The sequence below is a fragment of the Colletotrichum phormii genome (assembly GCF_030913505.1).
Source record: "Colletotrichum phormii strain CBS 102054 chromosome Unknown BDP81scaffold_12, whole genome shotgun sequence".
Lineage (NCBI taxonomy): Eukaryota > Fungi > Ascomycota > Sordariomycetes > Glomerellales > Glomerellaceae > Colletotrichum > Colletotrichum phormii.
In genome coordinates this window covers 332,735-348,193 of record NW_026851454.1, presented here as the reverse complement: position 1 = coordinate 348,193, position 15,459 = coordinate 332,735, and the positions used below count along the sequence as shown (strand labels likewise).

General features: G+C 49.7%; 7 protein-coding genes across 7 annotated transcripts; 2 read left to right on the top strand and 5 right to left on the bottom strand.

Moving 5' to 3' along the window:
• Positions 1–310: 310 nt before the first annotated feature.
• Positions 311–1,223, bottom strand: BDP81DRAFT_490201 (uncharacterized protein; the record flags this gene model as incomplete). Its single annotated transcript, XM_060595278.1, has 3 exons — positions 311–571; positions 612–902; positions 942–1,223. The coding sequence occupies 3 exons, from the start codon at positions 1,221–1,223 to the stop codon at positions 311–313; spliced, it is 834 nt and encodes a 277-aa protein (XP_060444131.1).
• Positions 1,224–3,304: 2,081 nt separating this feature from the next.
• BDP81DRAFT_395112 (uncharacterized protein) lies at positions 3,305–3,709 on the bottom strand (the record flags this gene model as incomplete). Its single annotated transcript, XM_060588034.1, has 1 exon — positions 3,305–3,709. One exon carries the CDS (start codon positions 3,707–3,709, stop codon positions 3,305–3,307), a length of 405 nt encoding a protein of 134 aa, XP_060444130.1.
• Positions 3,710–7,288: 3,579 nt separating this feature from the next.
• BDP81DRAFT_429808 (uncharacterized protein) lies at positions 7,289–7,871 on the bottom strand. Its single transcript, XM_060590548.1, has 4 exons — positions 7,740–7,871; positions 7,598–7,675; positions 7,383–7,546; positions 7,289–7,325 (listed from the first exon to the last, which is right to left on the bottom strand). Exons 3-4 carry the CDS (start codon positions 7,513–7,515, stop codon positions 7,294–7,296), a joined length of 165 nt encoding a protein of 54 aa, XP_060444129.1. The 5' UTR covers positions 7,516–7,546; positions 7,598–7,675; positions 7,740–7,871; the 3' UTR covers positions 7,289–7,293.
• A 1,596-nt stretch (positions 7,872–9,467) lies between these two features.
• Positions 9,468–10,335, bottom strand: BDP81DRAFT_490192 (uncharacterized protein; the record flags this gene model as incomplete). Its single annotated transcript, XM_060595277.1, has 4 exons — positions 9,468–9,719; positions 9,779–10,197; positions 10,257–10,302; positions 10,333–10,335. The coding sequence occupies 4 exons, from the start codon at positions 10,333–10,335 to the stop codon at positions 9,468–9,470; spliced, it is 720 nt and encodes a 239-aa protein (XP_060444128.1).
• Positions 10,336–11,380: 1,045 nt separating this feature from the next.
• On the bottom strand, positions 11,381–12,255 carry BDP81DRAFT_461765 (dienelactone hydrolase; the record flags this gene model as incomplete). Its single annotated transcript, XM_060593816.1, has 4 exons — positions 11,381–11,707; positions 11,760–12,065; positions 12,104–12,140; positions 12,206–12,255. 4 exons carry the CDS (start codon positions 12,253–12,255, stop codon positions 11,381–11,383), a joined length of 720 nt encoding a protein of 239 aa, XP_060444127.1.
• Positions 12,256–12,714: 459 nt separating this feature from the next.
• Positions 12,715–13,599, top strand: BDP81DRAFT_395110 (uncharacterized protein; the record flags this gene model as incomplete). Its single annotated transcript, XM_060588033.1, has 3 exons — positions 12,715–12,902; positions 12,950–13,088; positions 13,144–13,599. 3 exons carry the CDS (start codon positions 12,715–12,717, stop codon positions 13,597–13,599), a joined length of 783 nt encoding a protein of 260 aa, XP_060444126.1.
• A 382-nt stretch (positions 13,600–13,981) lies between these two features.
• BDP81DRAFT_321367 (epoxide hydrolase) lies at positions 13,982–15,173 on the top strand (the record flags this gene model as incomplete). Its single annotated transcript, XM_060584606.1, has 3 exons — positions 13,982–14,105; positions 14,151–14,746; positions 14,808–15,173. The coding sequence occupies 3 exons, from the start codon at positions 13,982–13,984 to the stop codon at positions 15,171–15,173; spliced, it is 1,086 nt and encodes a 361-aa protein (XP_060444125.1).
• Positions 15,174–15,459: the final 286 nt, after the last annotated feature.

Here is a 15,459-nt window from a genome sequence, read left to right as displayed (position 1 = left end):
CCGGAAAGCGACGTGTGCTTTCACATTACATTTGATGCTTCCGTATGGGTCGCGATCTCGCTTAACATCGTTTCTCAGTCACCTAATGTAAGGTGGGGATAACGGAGTGTGTGTACACTTTGGTCGAGCTTCAAAGATGAGAGCTACCTAGGGTACCTCTCAGGCTCCGACTACGGAATTACCTGATACATAACACTTGTGGGCTACGACTTTCTACAACTGCTCACATCACTCCCAGATACTTGGGTAGATATGTCTATGTTCATGGACCACCTCAGTTTCGTCGCGCCTCCAGTCTCCAGTGACTTTATTAGCTTTCGAACCGAACCTTGAGGTGTTCTTCCAGACTCGTGGGCTTGCGAACATGTCCCAAAGCAGTGATTTCACTAGCCGGTACCTCGAATAGTCCCTGGTCGTACAAGAATGCGACAACCTCTGGGAGATACTCAAAGTTCCTAGCTCTTCCCTTTTCTCTGCGCAGTCTGGCAATTTCTTCCGCAAGCATCTCCAGGGTGCCTTGACGCTTGAATTCAACAAAGGTGCGCGTGGCCTCTTCATATGCCATCGCCAGCTCCTCAATCGTATTCACTCCGGAGCGCATTCTGAAGAACCCTCCCTCCCTTGCCCTCTTGAACGCCGTCCCCGTTGATCAGAATCTCAATCGTCCATGCAGCAACGTCATCCTGCGCTGTCCAGGGATGCAATTTCTTGTTCCCCTCGCCCCAGTAGCGCATTTGAGGGATGTCGCCAGAAGCATCGAAACCTCCCGGTCCGTAAGGGGTGAATAAGAGGTCGGCAAAGACTCCTGTGAAAAGGTAGACCGGTTTGATTAAGCTAGTCATAGCGGCCTGCTGCTCAAAGGCAATGTGAGCATCGTAATGCTCAAAATCGCCAAACTTGATCTTCGTCCAATCATTGTTTCACGAGGAGGCCATGAAGACCTTGACGTTTGCCCGCTCGGCAGCCCGGAGTAAGAGACTTCCGTCGAGATCCAGGAGAGGTGTCGGGTTGTAGGCGCAGATAATCGCATCGACGCCGGCTATGGCTTTGTCTAGAGCCGGAATGTCGTAATAGTTGCGACTTGTGACGAAGAATTCGAGACTCTGGGCGAGCTCAGGACTCAATCTCGAGGGATCGCGTCCTAGGCCCCTAACAGATAGGCCGCGCTCTTTGGTAACTATTGCTAGGCGACTGCCAGATATTCCGGCGATTAAGACGAGCATGTTGATAAGTGTAGGTAGTTGGTTGCAACTTTCGTTTGCGGTGATGGTGAGTGTAGTTGAGAACTCGATAGTACCAATTGGGCAGGCAAGCCTCCGCATCTTATAACCGCCGGTGGGATGCTGCAGCTAAGCGTGCGAGATGATTCGCTCGCGAAGATGAAGATCACCATTCCTTGCGCATTGCAGAGTCCAGTTCATTCAACGGCACTGTGGTTACCGTTAACGCTTCCAGACGTCGCCGATAACGTTATATGAACGCTCTCTATCGTGAAATACTCTATATAACTTTTTTTTCTGCTGATCAATCCCTATACAATTTCAAATACGTTTTGTTAATACTCCGTCAACCCGAGACGCGCTTTCCGCGGGGATATGGCGGTCATTCGACTTAATAGCGTGCGTTCCGCGGATTCCGCGGATGCCTCAGTGAGGCCAAGAAATATCGAGCAACTGCAGACAAGTACACAGGCAGCAAAAATGCACGAAAGTCAATTTCAAGTATCAAATAGGCTGAGCCTTGAAGTTATAATCAAATATTACAAATCATTGGGTAGAAGAGCCAATTGTAATTGGAAACATATCCCGGGCGTCCATCGCCAACTTCCAAGCAAACTCCTGCCCGAGATTAGAATATAGTCGCCGGTTCGGGGACATACCTTTTGCAACCTAAATGGAACTGGAGCTAGGCAAAAAACGTCTGGTGTACCATTTTTTCGAGAACCATCGTGCTCAGCCTTCGATTTGGATGGCCATTGTAGAGTCTCAATAGAACACTGAGTACATAATGAATTATCAGACGGCTCCAAAGCTCCTGACGGGGCTACAGGGTTCGGCTTTGTTATCTACCGCAACAATAAACGTATAGCCCAGGGCTGCGGCCGTCTCGGCTTAGCAGAAGTGTTTGATGGTGAGGCGGAGGGGGCGAGGGCTGGGCTCCGACGGGCCCTTCAGACCTCCCAAGGCCAGCCTATACACATCTGCATCGACAATACCAGCGTTATTCAGGGGATTCGCGGTAAGGTCCCAGACTCCTCACAAGCGGCCTTCCTTGAGATCCAGGAGGTAGCTAGGATACACGATATACAAACCCATTGGTCTCCTGGGCACCAAGGTATTAAAGGAAACGAAGAAGCAGACAGCCTAGCTAAGGAGGGAACAACTCTACCAGTCCTTAGGAGCCAACTAGCTACTCTATCAGGTATCAAGTGGCTTGCTAAAGAGCGGCCAAGACGCCAATATAGACGATGGTGGAAACAAGAGGCAACTCCCCGCTATACCCAACTAGGGCTCAAGGCTACCCTTGCTTGCCCTCCAGAACTTGGCCTCCCTAGGGCTGCCCTTCATCACCTCCTCGCGGCACGGTCAGGCCACGGGGACTTTAAACAATATCACCAACGCTTTAACCACACAGAAGCACTACTCACCTGCTCCTGTGGATGGGTTAAGGAGGCAGACCATCTAGTCTACTGCCGAAAGACCCTACTGAGGAGGCAACAGTGGCCCACCCTCTACCCCTACAGCCGCCAGGAGCCCGTAGGACCTATAGGGTCCCTCGATCGCTACTTCAAGGGGCTAATCACTGACTCTGAAGGCTTCCAGGCCTTCCTTTGCGTGACAGACTTCTTCCAGAAGATCTGCCCGCGGTACTAGGAGATAGGTCATAACCTATCCTCCAAACGACAAACTACCTCTATTAAGAAACCAGATGGTTATAACGGAACTAGGGCACCAGTGGGAACTAGGGATGGATAGAACACATAGTAGCTCACGAGCAAGATTTGGAGGACGTCAGGATACGGCGTGTACTATATAGTATATAGCTAGAGCCTGCGACCCTTCACGCCACATACCCCCCGGGAGGTCTGCCGCAAGGGCGGCTGCGCCCTTGCCGCCATGGCGTTAAATAGAACAACAACAACAACATAATGAATTAGGCTGGGAGAAAACTGCAGTACAAAGTGAAGTGGGAATCCGCCTGGAGACCATGCCCAGAAACAAAGAAAATCTTGAACAAATACAGCCAACAGATGGCTGGCTCTCAACCCTAGAAGTGTTCCCCCCTCAATCATCCGTCCCTGAAGTCACAACCTTTGCGTGGCAACGTCGATTTCGCTAGCACCGTGATCCTGCTTCCACTCATAAACCAAGCCGCGGAAGTCGGCCGGCAGGTAGGGTGATGTAAGTTCCTGAAGCCGACTAGACTTGCGGTGTGTCTCTACTCCGAGATCTTTCATCAACATATTGATGTATGGGAAACCCTCAAACACAAAGTCAGGAAGGTCGGCGCCGTAACCGCAAGGGTAACGCCATTTTCCCCATTGCGTGAGCAACATGATCTCGTCCGTAATATCCTGATCAGAGAGGGGAAGGCGATCCAGTTGGCCACCCAAGAAGGCGGCAATCCAGTGACCTTGGATAGTGGCGCAGACTGACGTGCTGACTGTTGAAATCATGCCGGCAAACGCAAGGTCTCGAGAGCCCACCATTGTGGAGGGAACCATGAAGCGGTAATAACGCAAGGGGTTGGCCTCTTTGGGAGTGAATTTCAGTTTCGGTTGATCCTCCAGCCGAGGGAGGAAGGATACGATCTTTCGTTTATTGAGGAGATCCCCTTTGCTGAGGCTTGTATTAGCCCACACCTTCACCCAGGGGCTGACCACCAAGCTATCACAACAATTATCCCTATAGGCAAGGCCCAGGAACAGAAACGCCAGACTGGCCACCCCTCAGTCCCAGAGTCAGCCCTACCCCGACTTATCGACCTAGTAAGAGCTGGAGCCTCAGCCTTACCTACCCTAGGGGAAGTACCTAGTCCAGCAGAGCTGGACACTCTAGCTACCTAACTAGTCAGCCTCTTCTATATAGCTATTTAAGCTGTAGGTAAGAGACGGACAAATCAGGGTAGGGGAGCCCCCTAGTGGACAAAAGAGTGCGCAGAAGCCCACCGAGCTGCTATCGAGGCTAGGCGCTAGCAGGCCTAGGAACCTGGGCTAGTTATACCTCCCCCTATCCTGGAGGAGTAAAAGGTCTTCTTAATAACTATTAGAAGGGCAAAACGCGCTTACTGGACTGCTAATATCGAAGAGGCTAAGACAGACCAAGACCTATATAAGATATTAGGCTGGCGGAAGTCTAGCTTAGCTGTTAAAGGCCCGCCTCTTATAATAGAAGGTCAGATAATCGACAACAGCTACGATAAAGCTCAGGCCCTACGAAAGGCTTTACTAGAGAGTTTTAACGCTACAGACGACTTACATAGGGATCCTTTTACTATCCCAGTAGTTGCACGGCGTCTAATGCCCTGGCAGGATGTGGTTAGTATGGAAGAAGTACGCCATGCTACTCTAACAAAGACTACAACCCCTGGGATTAACGGGATTACTACAAAGTTACTATAGCAGACCTGGGAATTAATAACTAGGCCTATATAGCAGCTCTTCCAGGCCTGTATTCAAGTAAGCCATTTCCCTAGACCGTTCCGCAAAGTAGAAGTTATCATGATCCAGAAGCCAGGGAAAACAGACTTCTCAAAGACTGGGTCTTGGCGTCCGATATCCCTTTTATTCTACTTGGGTAAAGGCCTAGAGCGGCTGATAGCAAAAAGGATGGCCTACCTTACTATCCTAGAAGGGGTTATTAGCCTATAGTAGGTTAGAGCATTACCAGGGAGGGCTGTAGTCGACCTAATAGCCTATCTGACCTACGAGATCGAGAGGGCTCTAGACTTAGGGCTTATTGTAACTCTTATAATAATAGACGTTAAAGGGGCTTTTGACTCTGTCCTAAGAAACCGACTTATTATTAGGCTACGATAGTAGGGCTAGCCTAATTATCTAATTAGGCTGATCTTCACCTTTACCTCTAGCCGATAAGCCCGGGTTAGGCTAGAGGATATAATTACAAAGGATTTCCTTCTGTCCTGTGGGCTACTATAAGGCTCCCTACTATCCCCTATTCTTTTTTTATTTTAGATAGCTAATATTTTAGCTAATGATCAGAAGCTACGGTTCGGCTATGTAGATGATATAGGTCTAGTAGCTACTAGCCCTTCGCTAGAGGATAATGCTATAGTGCTGGGCCAGGAGATTATACGTAACTATCCTTAATTGGGGTATAGAGAATAAAGCAGCTTTCGACCTAGCTAAGTGTGAGGCAGTCTACTTTAGCAGAAAATATAATTAGATAATAGGCCTAGTTACTAGATATTTAGGCGAGTAGCTTAATTATTAAAGCCTCAATAAAGCCTATATGATGGCTAGGGGTCTGGTTTGATAAGAGACTCACCTTCCGGTACTATGTGGAAGCGAAGGTAGCAGTAGCAAAGAAGGCAGCCTAGTTCCTACGGTACCTGACAAATACTAAAAGGGGGCTCCTAGTAGCTGTAGTTTGAAAAGCGGTTATTGCTTATGTCCTCCTAATAGCCCTATATAGAGCTGAGACCTGGTACGCAGGCTTGACCAGACCAGCTCCAAATGTTAGTACTAATACCGGTAATAGCATTGCTTTATAGATAGACATAGTTGGTATAGGATAAAAGGGCCTAGTCCGTAGAGTTAGTAAAGTTGTCATAGTAGCAGCAAGAGCTATCCTGCCTGTCTGGAGAACTACACTAACTAGTTGTCTTATCCGAGATGCTGGCCTGCCTACGGCAGAGGTAGTCCTCGAAGTAGTGCGGCTACGCTTCGCTATACGGTTACAGAAGGTTGACTAACAGTACCCCTTAGTCCCAAGGCTCCTGTAGCCATGGCGGTAACAGACGAGGCTTCAAAGAACAGCCGGCCTCTTACCTAAGTGCCCAAGGCCGACACTTCTATAGCCGCAATACCTCCCAGGGTCCTGTGACCTTATAGTTACATAGACGAAGGAGGTAGCAGCCAGGATCTTCCAGACATGGCTCAAGACGGTGCTAAAAGAGCATACTATTATCTACTCAGACGGCTTTAAAGCCCCTAATAGTGCTACAGGGTTTAGCTTTATGATATACCGAAACAACAAACGCATAGCCCAGGGCTGCGGCCGCCTCGGCCTAGCAGAAGCATTTGATGGTGAGGCTGAAGGGGCAAGGGCGGGGTTCCGACGGGCCCTCCTTACCTCCCAGGGACAGCCTATACACATCTGCATCGATAACACTAGCGTTATCCAGGGGATACGTGGCGAGGCCCCAGACTCCTCCCAAGCAGCCTTTCTTGAAATACAAGAGGCAGTCAGTATATACGATATATAAACCCATTGGTCCCCAGGGCACCAAGGGATCAGAGGAAACGAGGAAGCAGACAGCCTAGCTAAGGAGGGCACAACCCTACCAACCTAGGGGCTAACTAGCTACCCTATTAAGGATCAAATGGCTTGCTAAAGAGCGTATACGGCGCTAATATAGGAAGTGGTGGTAACGAGAAGTAATATCCCGTTATACCTGACTAGGGCTTAAGGCTACCCTCGCCTGCCCCCCTGAAATAGCTCTGCTACGGGCTATCCTTTACTATCTCCTAATAGCCCGATCAGGCTATAGAGACTTCGAATAATACCACTAACGTTTTAACTATAGAGAAGTACTGCTTACCTGCTCCTGCGGGGAGGTAAAGATAGTAGACTATTTAGTTTATTGCTAAAAGACCCTAGTAAGGAGATATCAGTGGCCTACCCTCTACATTACTAGTCTACTCGAGCCTATAGGACCTATAGGATCCCTAGAGCGGTACTATAAGGGGCTAATTACTGATCCTAAAGGCTTCCAGGCCTTTCTCCGCGTGACAGACTTCTTCCAGAAGATCTGCCCACGGTACTAAGGACTAGGTCTTGACCTAGGCCCTACCAACGACCCCCTCCTCGTAGAGGATCTGACGGTAACAAAGGAACTAGAGAACCAGCGGGTACTAGGGACGAACAGGACACATAGTAGCCCACGGGCAAGACTTGGAGGACGTTAGGAAGAGGCGTGTACTATAGAGTATGTAGCTTGAGCCTGCAGCCCTCCACGCCATATACCCCTCGGGAAGTCGGCCGCAAGGGCGGCTGCGCCTTTGCCGCCACGGCGTTAAATACAACAACAACAACAACAAAAAATACGCCATCATGTGGAAGCAGATCGAGACTGTACCCGCTCTGGACCATGGTAAGTACTTTGAGCTTAGAAAAGCTGCCGGGCTGGTGGTGACTCACGATTCTCCAGCCAGAGTGACTTTCTTTGGGTCACCTCCAAATGCGCTAATGTTCTCTTGAATCCAGTGCAATGCAAGGCGTTGGTCAGGCATATCCATGTTGAGCAACCCCAGTGCCGCCATCTCCTTTCCATTCAAGAAACCAAACGGTCCTAATCTATAGTTCTTTTACATGCTGTCAGAGTCACAAGTATCCTTGAATGAGTGGAAACTTACAACAGTGACTAAAATGATTGGCTTGCCAATCCGACTGGAGATGCGGGTAATCTGCGTTCCTTCAAACCTTGGGTCGGCCTATAATTGTACCAATAACCTGATGAGTTACTGGTTTTGTCTGGGCAAAAGTAAATCCCCTTACAGTATAACCATTGGTAAGTTCGCATCCATAAAGCCACACTAGCACATGAAGCGTTCCATTTGACCCGTTGGTACTATGGTTAATCGGTCGCCAGATATTGAGAGTCAGGCAATCCTCGCTCGCAACGCCCTGATATCTCGCAGAATAGCAAGAGGGCCCAAAATGATCTGCATGAAGGGAGCCGTGTGGTATGGTCAATGGCATGGCTTGTCGCAATCGTCGCTTGCCGACAGGGGGTTCTGCGTATGTTGTTGTTGTTGTTGTTGTTCTATTTAACGCCGTAGCGGCAAAGGCGCAGCCGCCCTTGCGGCAGACCTCTCGAAGGGTATATGTCGTGGAGGGCCGTAGGCTCGAGCTATATACTCTATAGTACACGCCTTTTCCTAACGTCCTCCAAATCTTGCCCGTGGGCTACTGTCTGTTCTATCCGTCCCTAGTTCCCGCTGGTTCCCTAGTTCCGTTGTTATCGTCAGATCCTCTACGAGGAGGGGGTCGTTGGTAGGGCCTAGGTCAAGACCTAGTCCTTAGTACCGCAGGCAGATCTTCTGAAAGAAGTCTGTCACGCGGAGAAAGGCCTGGAAGCCAATAGGATCAGTGATTAACCCCTTATAGTACCGCTCAAGAGATCCTATAGGTCCTATAGGATCGAGTGGGCTAGAAGGGTGGAGGGTAGGCCACTGATGCCTCCTCACTAGGGTCTTTTGGCAGTAGAATAGATGGTCTACCGCCTTTGCCTCCCCGCAGGAGCAGGTAAGTAGTGCTTCTGTATGGTTAAAGCGTTGGTGGTATTGTTCGAAGTCTCCATGGCCTGATCGGGCTGCTAGGAGATGATGAAGGATAGCCCGCGGCAGGGCTAGTTCGGGAGCGCAAGCGAGGGTGGCCTTGAGTCCTAGCTGGGTATAGCAGGATGTTGCCTCCCGTTTCCACCATTTTCTGTATTGGCGACGTATACGCTCCTTAGCAAGCCGTTTGATCCCTGAAAGAGTTGCTAGCTGTCCCCTTGGGACTAGTAGGGTTGTGCCCTCCTTAGCTAGGCTGTCTGCTTCTTCGTTTCCTTTGATACCTTGGTGCCCAGGCGGTTCTGCGTATGGAATACCCAAGAACTTCTCAACTCTGCTAACACTATCTTCGACTCCAGTAACGATTCCATTCAAGGTGACCACAGCTTTGGCGGAAACATGGTTGCGCAATAAAAAGATAAGAAAGACTGCTAGAATTGATGAAGAAAGATGCATCATTATGACATGGGCTACTTCGTTGGCCTGGTTGGAAGTGCATTGATCATTGCCATGGCTGAACATGACAATGCCCTCAAGTCTATGAATGCTTCTACGCTAATATACTGAAATGCACCAAGAAAAAGTCAACATATTTGGTGAATCGAGTCGTGTGGTCGTGATCAAGTGACCTCGACCATCGAGGGCCATCTTTCAATCAGTGATCGCCATTCCCCACTGACCATGGAGTGTTTCCCACATTCTCATGTGGGAAACGTCTCTTCGCGCTATGGAGCTAGTGCTTGGCATGGCCCCACGAAATTCACTCCAAATGGCATTGAGTGCTCTCCTTAAGTCCATGAGCGACACAACGGAGGTTTGCCCCGAAGGTTCATTTCCGACCTCAATGCCGACATGATCTTACTGATACAGAAGTTCCTTCGGCCTGTGGCTTACAATTGCAGATATGTCATTCTTTGTAGCAGGCTTCCAATGCAGTCGATTAGATACTTTAGATGGGAGTAACCTCAATCGAATCCAAGTTCTTGTACACAACATCTTTGATGCCAATAGAGCTAGGCCCGTCACCAGAAAACCACGCCTTGGCAGACTCGTCTCCACGGAGAACCCACTGGAGAATCTTACTTCCCACGATCGCTGGAATCCCGCCATTCAGAGCATCAAAAGCGGCGCTGTGCCCTAGCTCATGGTTACCCTTCCAGGCTGAAGTGGCGTTGGGAAGGACTGAGTAGTCCCGCTCGCCCTAATTTCAAGTCAGCACATCCATTGTCTCATTTGTCATAGCATTGAATAAACACCAACGTTTGGATAAGCAACATCAGTTGGTCCTCCTAGGGTGTAAAACACGGGCTTGGTGAGATTGCCCGCAACCTCCTTACTCGCCGCCTCGGTCAGCTGACCGCTGTTGAAAATGCCAATGTGGCTCACGCGAGTATCGTTCAAGCCGGCGGTGGCGGAGTAAGACTCGAGGCCTCCGCAACTCTGGCCCCAGACACCAATGCGGGACGCATCGATGTGTTTCCAGCCATCTTTTCCAGCGTTGGTGTGAACCCAGTCGATGGCTGCGGTAAGAGCCGCGGGGTTCTGACCGGATGCACCGACTGATGGGTCACTTGGAGGTGCCACGTAGGTTTCGGGGTCAACGTAAGCAGGCCCGGTCGCGATAGCGAGTGCGCCGTGGGATGCTACTTCGCCGAGAAAACCACGGAAGGTCATGCCAACTGGTTTCCGTAGTTAGGGGTTAAGATTCTGCTGCTTCTCTGGAGTGTTGGTGAAGAACATACTGAATCCTCGTCAGTAGAATCCTCAAACGAGGTGAGGCGCGGCTTGATAAAATTTCAAAATGACATTCTTACCATGGTTTACAACCTCCATTCCCCCATACGATCACCGGCAGCTTCAAATTAGATCCTGCTGCAGACTCGAGTGGCTGGTAGAATGTGTGATTGACAAGCGATTCCACCTCGAAGGAGTACTTTCAGTTGCTTTAGATATGATGACCATCATCCTGGGTTTCTGGGAGGCTTCATACCGACTTATAAGGTCCAGAACCGCCATACTTCGTCAAATATGTTTGTCAGTTTCAAAACGTAAGGTCTTTGACTGCAGCCTCTAAGGAGGTATAGGGCTACGGACCGATGGGCCATGGTCAGTTGCTAGAACGGCTGCAACGAGTGGAAGAATAGCAACGGTCTTCATAGCTTTCGTGATATTAGTGATCTTCGAGGTGTATGGGCAAAGTCAGATCTCTCAGAAAGCTATGTCCAGATGCTTCTTCTCTTTACAAGAGTTCTTTATATGGACCTGATTTCAGGAAAACGTTCACATTGATCACTCATGATCCGATTGAGGCGGAGAGCAGTCAGTGCCCGTGACTCGTGCCTAAATTATCGTTGCATCGTTCGTCCCTTGCAACCCCGCATCGGAAGGAACTTTACCATCGTAAACACCTAGGTTCCCAAACTATCTTGAATGTTTATCCACGCATAGGACTCCGCACATATGATCTGTGCGGATGGAGAGTGGGAAACTGCGATCTCAGGCTAGGAGTTGCTAGCTCGATCCGGGGGGTCTCATGTGGGAAATCCCCACGTTTCCCACCAGATGGTGGGTAGTTGCCATGGCATAGCTATCGAAATGCTTGGCGCCAGCTCTGACCAAAACCGGCACTTCAACCGGCACTTCAACCGGCCCTTTTCATGGAACGCTACCCAGGCGTGAGGCAAAGTTGCAATTGGGGTTAATGTTTCGGGACGGAAGTGCATCTTGCGGCCCACTGATGCCTCCAGGTATTGACCGCAAGGTACGTAAAATCACTGAGTTGACAATATTCAAGACGATAGAGCGCGAAAGTGGACGAGCTGATTTTCGACTTTATTGAAGATTTTGACTACCAAATGATGATCATGCTGCTCCGAAATATCTATTAAACCAAGGTATCGCCTGGTAAAACGCCTGCTCCTTTCCGAACCTCTCCCTTTCGTTCTTCGGGTCACCGCGAACGGGAAACCCATGGTGAACGCCAGAAAACAGGTTGATCTGGTAGTTCTCCTTTGTTTGAGCCAGAATAGCTTCACTTTCATGTCGCTTCTCTGTCGGGAAGATGTCACCAAATTCTGCCGCAGCAATCGACAACGGGCCAGTGATAGCGGCCAGCTCATCGGCTTCGACGAATGATGGGTGAGCGATGAAGCCACACTGAATTCCGCTCTTGTAATGCCGCACAGCGTACTTGAATTGAGATTAGCAGACTCCTTGTTTTCCAGTTGACTCAAAGACCAACCTTGGCTCCGAAACAGTAGCCCGCCGCTGCAATTTTTGTAATACCCAGGCTCTTCAGGTAGTTGATGCCGGAGACCACTATCGGGTCGATCGTCTCGGAGGTGTGGGGGTTCTTCCCACCAGTGCCCTCCTGCAGCCATTTCATGATGTCAAAATCCTCAGGCATGTTTAACGGCGCCGGATCACCATTGAACAGGTCGAGAACGAGGCAGGCGTAACCCTCGCGAGCAAATGCATCGGCCATGAGCTTGCTGTTTTGCCATATTCCGATGATTTCGGGAAGATACATGACAGCTTTCTGGGAATTCTTTTCTTCGGCGGGCAGAGCCAAATATGCCTCTATACCCCATCAATTTGGACAGACTTCCCTGTTGGAGTACCCCTAAGATCAAGAAGTCAGCTAGTATTCGAAGATGGTTGTTGCTGTGCACCTAGTAAGGGTCTCACTCGTGAAGTGTGCCGACAGTGCAACAAGCACCTGGTGCGTTGGATGCCATTCTCTTTGGGAAGAGATTTGGTAGCCTATTAGTCGTGGATGAGATCGCTAGATGCTCACATGCAATATTACAAGTAACAACCGAATGCCTGAACAGAGGTGCGGCATCCAAACACGCGAACAAATGTTAAATGATCAGCATCAATCGAATTCAGGACGAATGATATCAAGTCTCGCCAGCTATCATGCCATCCGGGCTGACAGAGAGTCGGGACAGCGTACCCGGTGCGGGAGCGGAACCTGGTTTTCGGAGCTTCCGAAGTTTACGGAACCGGTGTGGGACCCACTTTCCGAAGACAATCCCGGGTACACACACCCCTCGCCGGGAGTCACGATAAAGGAAGAACATGGACTTTTCCCAACGATCAGGACCAAAATCAACCAAATTAATTTTCTTGAGCTATGGATTATACGCCTTATACTCATTCACCAATTGAAACCTATTCTCAATCAGTTCATCATGCCTTCCGACCACCTGGACGACGTGCGGCCCATGTTCGAGCTCCGCGGCGGCAACTACATCGTTACGGGCGGAGCTCAGGGCATCAGTTTCGCATGCACCCGCGCCATTTGCGAGATGGGCGGAAATGTAGCAGTTTTTGATATCCAGGATAAGCCCGTCGATGAGTTTACCACGCTCTCCGAGAAGTTCGGCACAAAAACCATTTACATCAAGACGGACGTCACGTCACAAGAAAAATCCAAGCAGCATTCGACAAGGTGATTGCGGAGTTCGGGTCTATCAATGGCTGTGTCCCAGCGGCGGGTATCGCCATAGATAAGCCATTCCTCGATCAGACCTGGGCCGAGTTCAATCGCATCCAGGAAATCAACGTGAGCCTTTCCGACGACGCACTCCCCACGGAAGTTCATACTTATGAATAAATAGGTTCGCGGAACAATTTTCGTCGCTCAACTTGCGGCCAAGCAAATGTTGAAGCAAGGTTCCGGGGGCAGCATGGTCCTGCTGGCCTCTCAGTCCGCGCACATTGCTCTTCCCGGCTACCGCATGGCGGCATACAACGCATCCAAGGGCGCCGTCTTCATGCTCTCCAAGGCCCTGGCCGTTGAGCTCGCACCACAAAACATTCGCGTAAACACCATCTCTCCCGGATTCGTCGATTCAGAAATGACAAGAAATGTCCGAGCATCAAAGAGTAAGCGTGAGGGAGAGCAGATGTGGCTCGCGCCTCCCAACCAGAGACTTAGCACTCAAAACGACCTTACTGGTGCCGTCGTTTACCTTCTCAGTGATGCTGCGCGCCACACGACTGCGGCGGATATACCTATCACTGGTGGGCTTCATGCGGGAACCATGGATGGACTGATTAGTTACGACTCTTAATAGGCTCGAAAACACATTTCTTTCAGCGTATTTCATTTGTTCGGGATTTCTGCCCATTCCCATCTTGTCGTCGTCCGTTTCACTGAGTCTCTGCGTCACCCGACTTTGATATGTAAAGATGTTTCGTGGTGCCGACTGCGCCGTGCAGTGGGAATGAGATCATACGTGTAAATAGCACATGGTCTAGGCGCAATGTTTCGAGACGGGTCAAAGCTGCGCAACAGAACCTCGGCTATGATTGAATCACTAATTACGATTCATCCAATCACATTGTGATAAGTCCTCTATTCTGGAGAAAACTACTCATTTCACGTCTTCCAAGTAATCTGCTACTACTACTACTACTTACCGTAGGCTGATCAAGGTCCAAACCACTTTCGTCATGTGTGACATCAAGGAGTTCAAGTTCGACATTGCACGCGAAAAGGTTGAGCGTTTGCAACGCAAGATTCGGGATACTAAGCTTCCTGATCCTCCTGTCTCCGACGATGTTAACCGGAATTATGGTTCGTTCCTCCAAGATGTTGAGTTACGTAGCTAATGTCACCAAGGGCCTGAGTATCACACAGCAGCATATCTCTACGGTATGTGGGCAAACGACTTTGACTGGAACGAGGTCCAAAAAGGAATGAACGAGGTGCCGCAATTTCTGGCTACGATTGAAGATCTTACGATCCACTTTGTCCACGCTCGGTCAAAGGACTCCGGAGCAATTCCCCTACTCGCTATTCATGGCTGGCCTGGGACGTTCTGGGAGTTCAGTCGGGTATGGGGTCCTTTATCTGACCCCGGCAACCCAGATGATCCAGCCTTCCACGTCGTGGTACCAAGCATGCCGGGGTTCTGTTCATCTTCTTCACCACATCAAGACCACTGGAAGCTTCGAGATAATGCACGCATCTTTGACAAGTTGATGAAGAGTCTCGGATACAGCGAGTACATGGTCCAGTGTGGCGACTTGATCCACGCTGTAGGCCGCGAGCTTGGTGCGAAATACACCAACTCTTGCAAGCTCCTGCACTGCAACTTTGCTCCCATTCCAATGCCAGAAGATCTCAAGCTCACTGAGCGAGAGAGGAAGGCTTTCAGTAAATGTGAAGACTGGGTACAGGGCCACAGGGGATATGCCGTGACGGAGAGAATCAGCGTAAGATCTTTTTCCCGGACAACAATATTCGGTGAATATTAATTAGTGTCTTATCGCTTAGCCTTACAGAGTCGGCATAGCATTGAACGATAACCCATTAGGATTACTCATTTGGATTCTCGAAAGGTACAACGAGGGTATTCCCCATCCGGAGTGCCAGCACGACCCATTCTGGACCAAAGCCATTCTGACTACTGCGTCTTTGTACTTTTTCACCGAATGCATCATGTCCTCTATCATGCCACACTACGATGCTCCAACTTATGACAGTTTTTCGGATTTGCCCATGGACGAAGACGACAGAATCAGAGTCCCATTTGGATTCACCTCCTTTTCCTGGGACACGAATGCAGTGTCCAGGAGAGCAGTGGAGCGATCAGTTGAGAAAAATGGTAATCTGATCTTCTACAGAGGTATGATCCATTGACATGCTCTTAGAACTGAAGATACCAAAATCCAATTAACAGAGAGCACAGAGCGCAATGACGCAGGTCATCTTGCTGCTCTTCAGCAGCCAGACGGATTGATGAGGGACATACGAGATCTGGCCAAAGAGGCCTGGCAGAAGCAGCCAAAATCCGAGAGTTCCAGTAACACTGGAGGGCTGAAACTGTCGTTTAATCCAATCGACTCACGCGTTCGACAGGAGTATCGTGCTTGAAGTGAGAGGGATGAGGTAGACTCAACATCGAAGTGTGGGGTCTATACTTCTC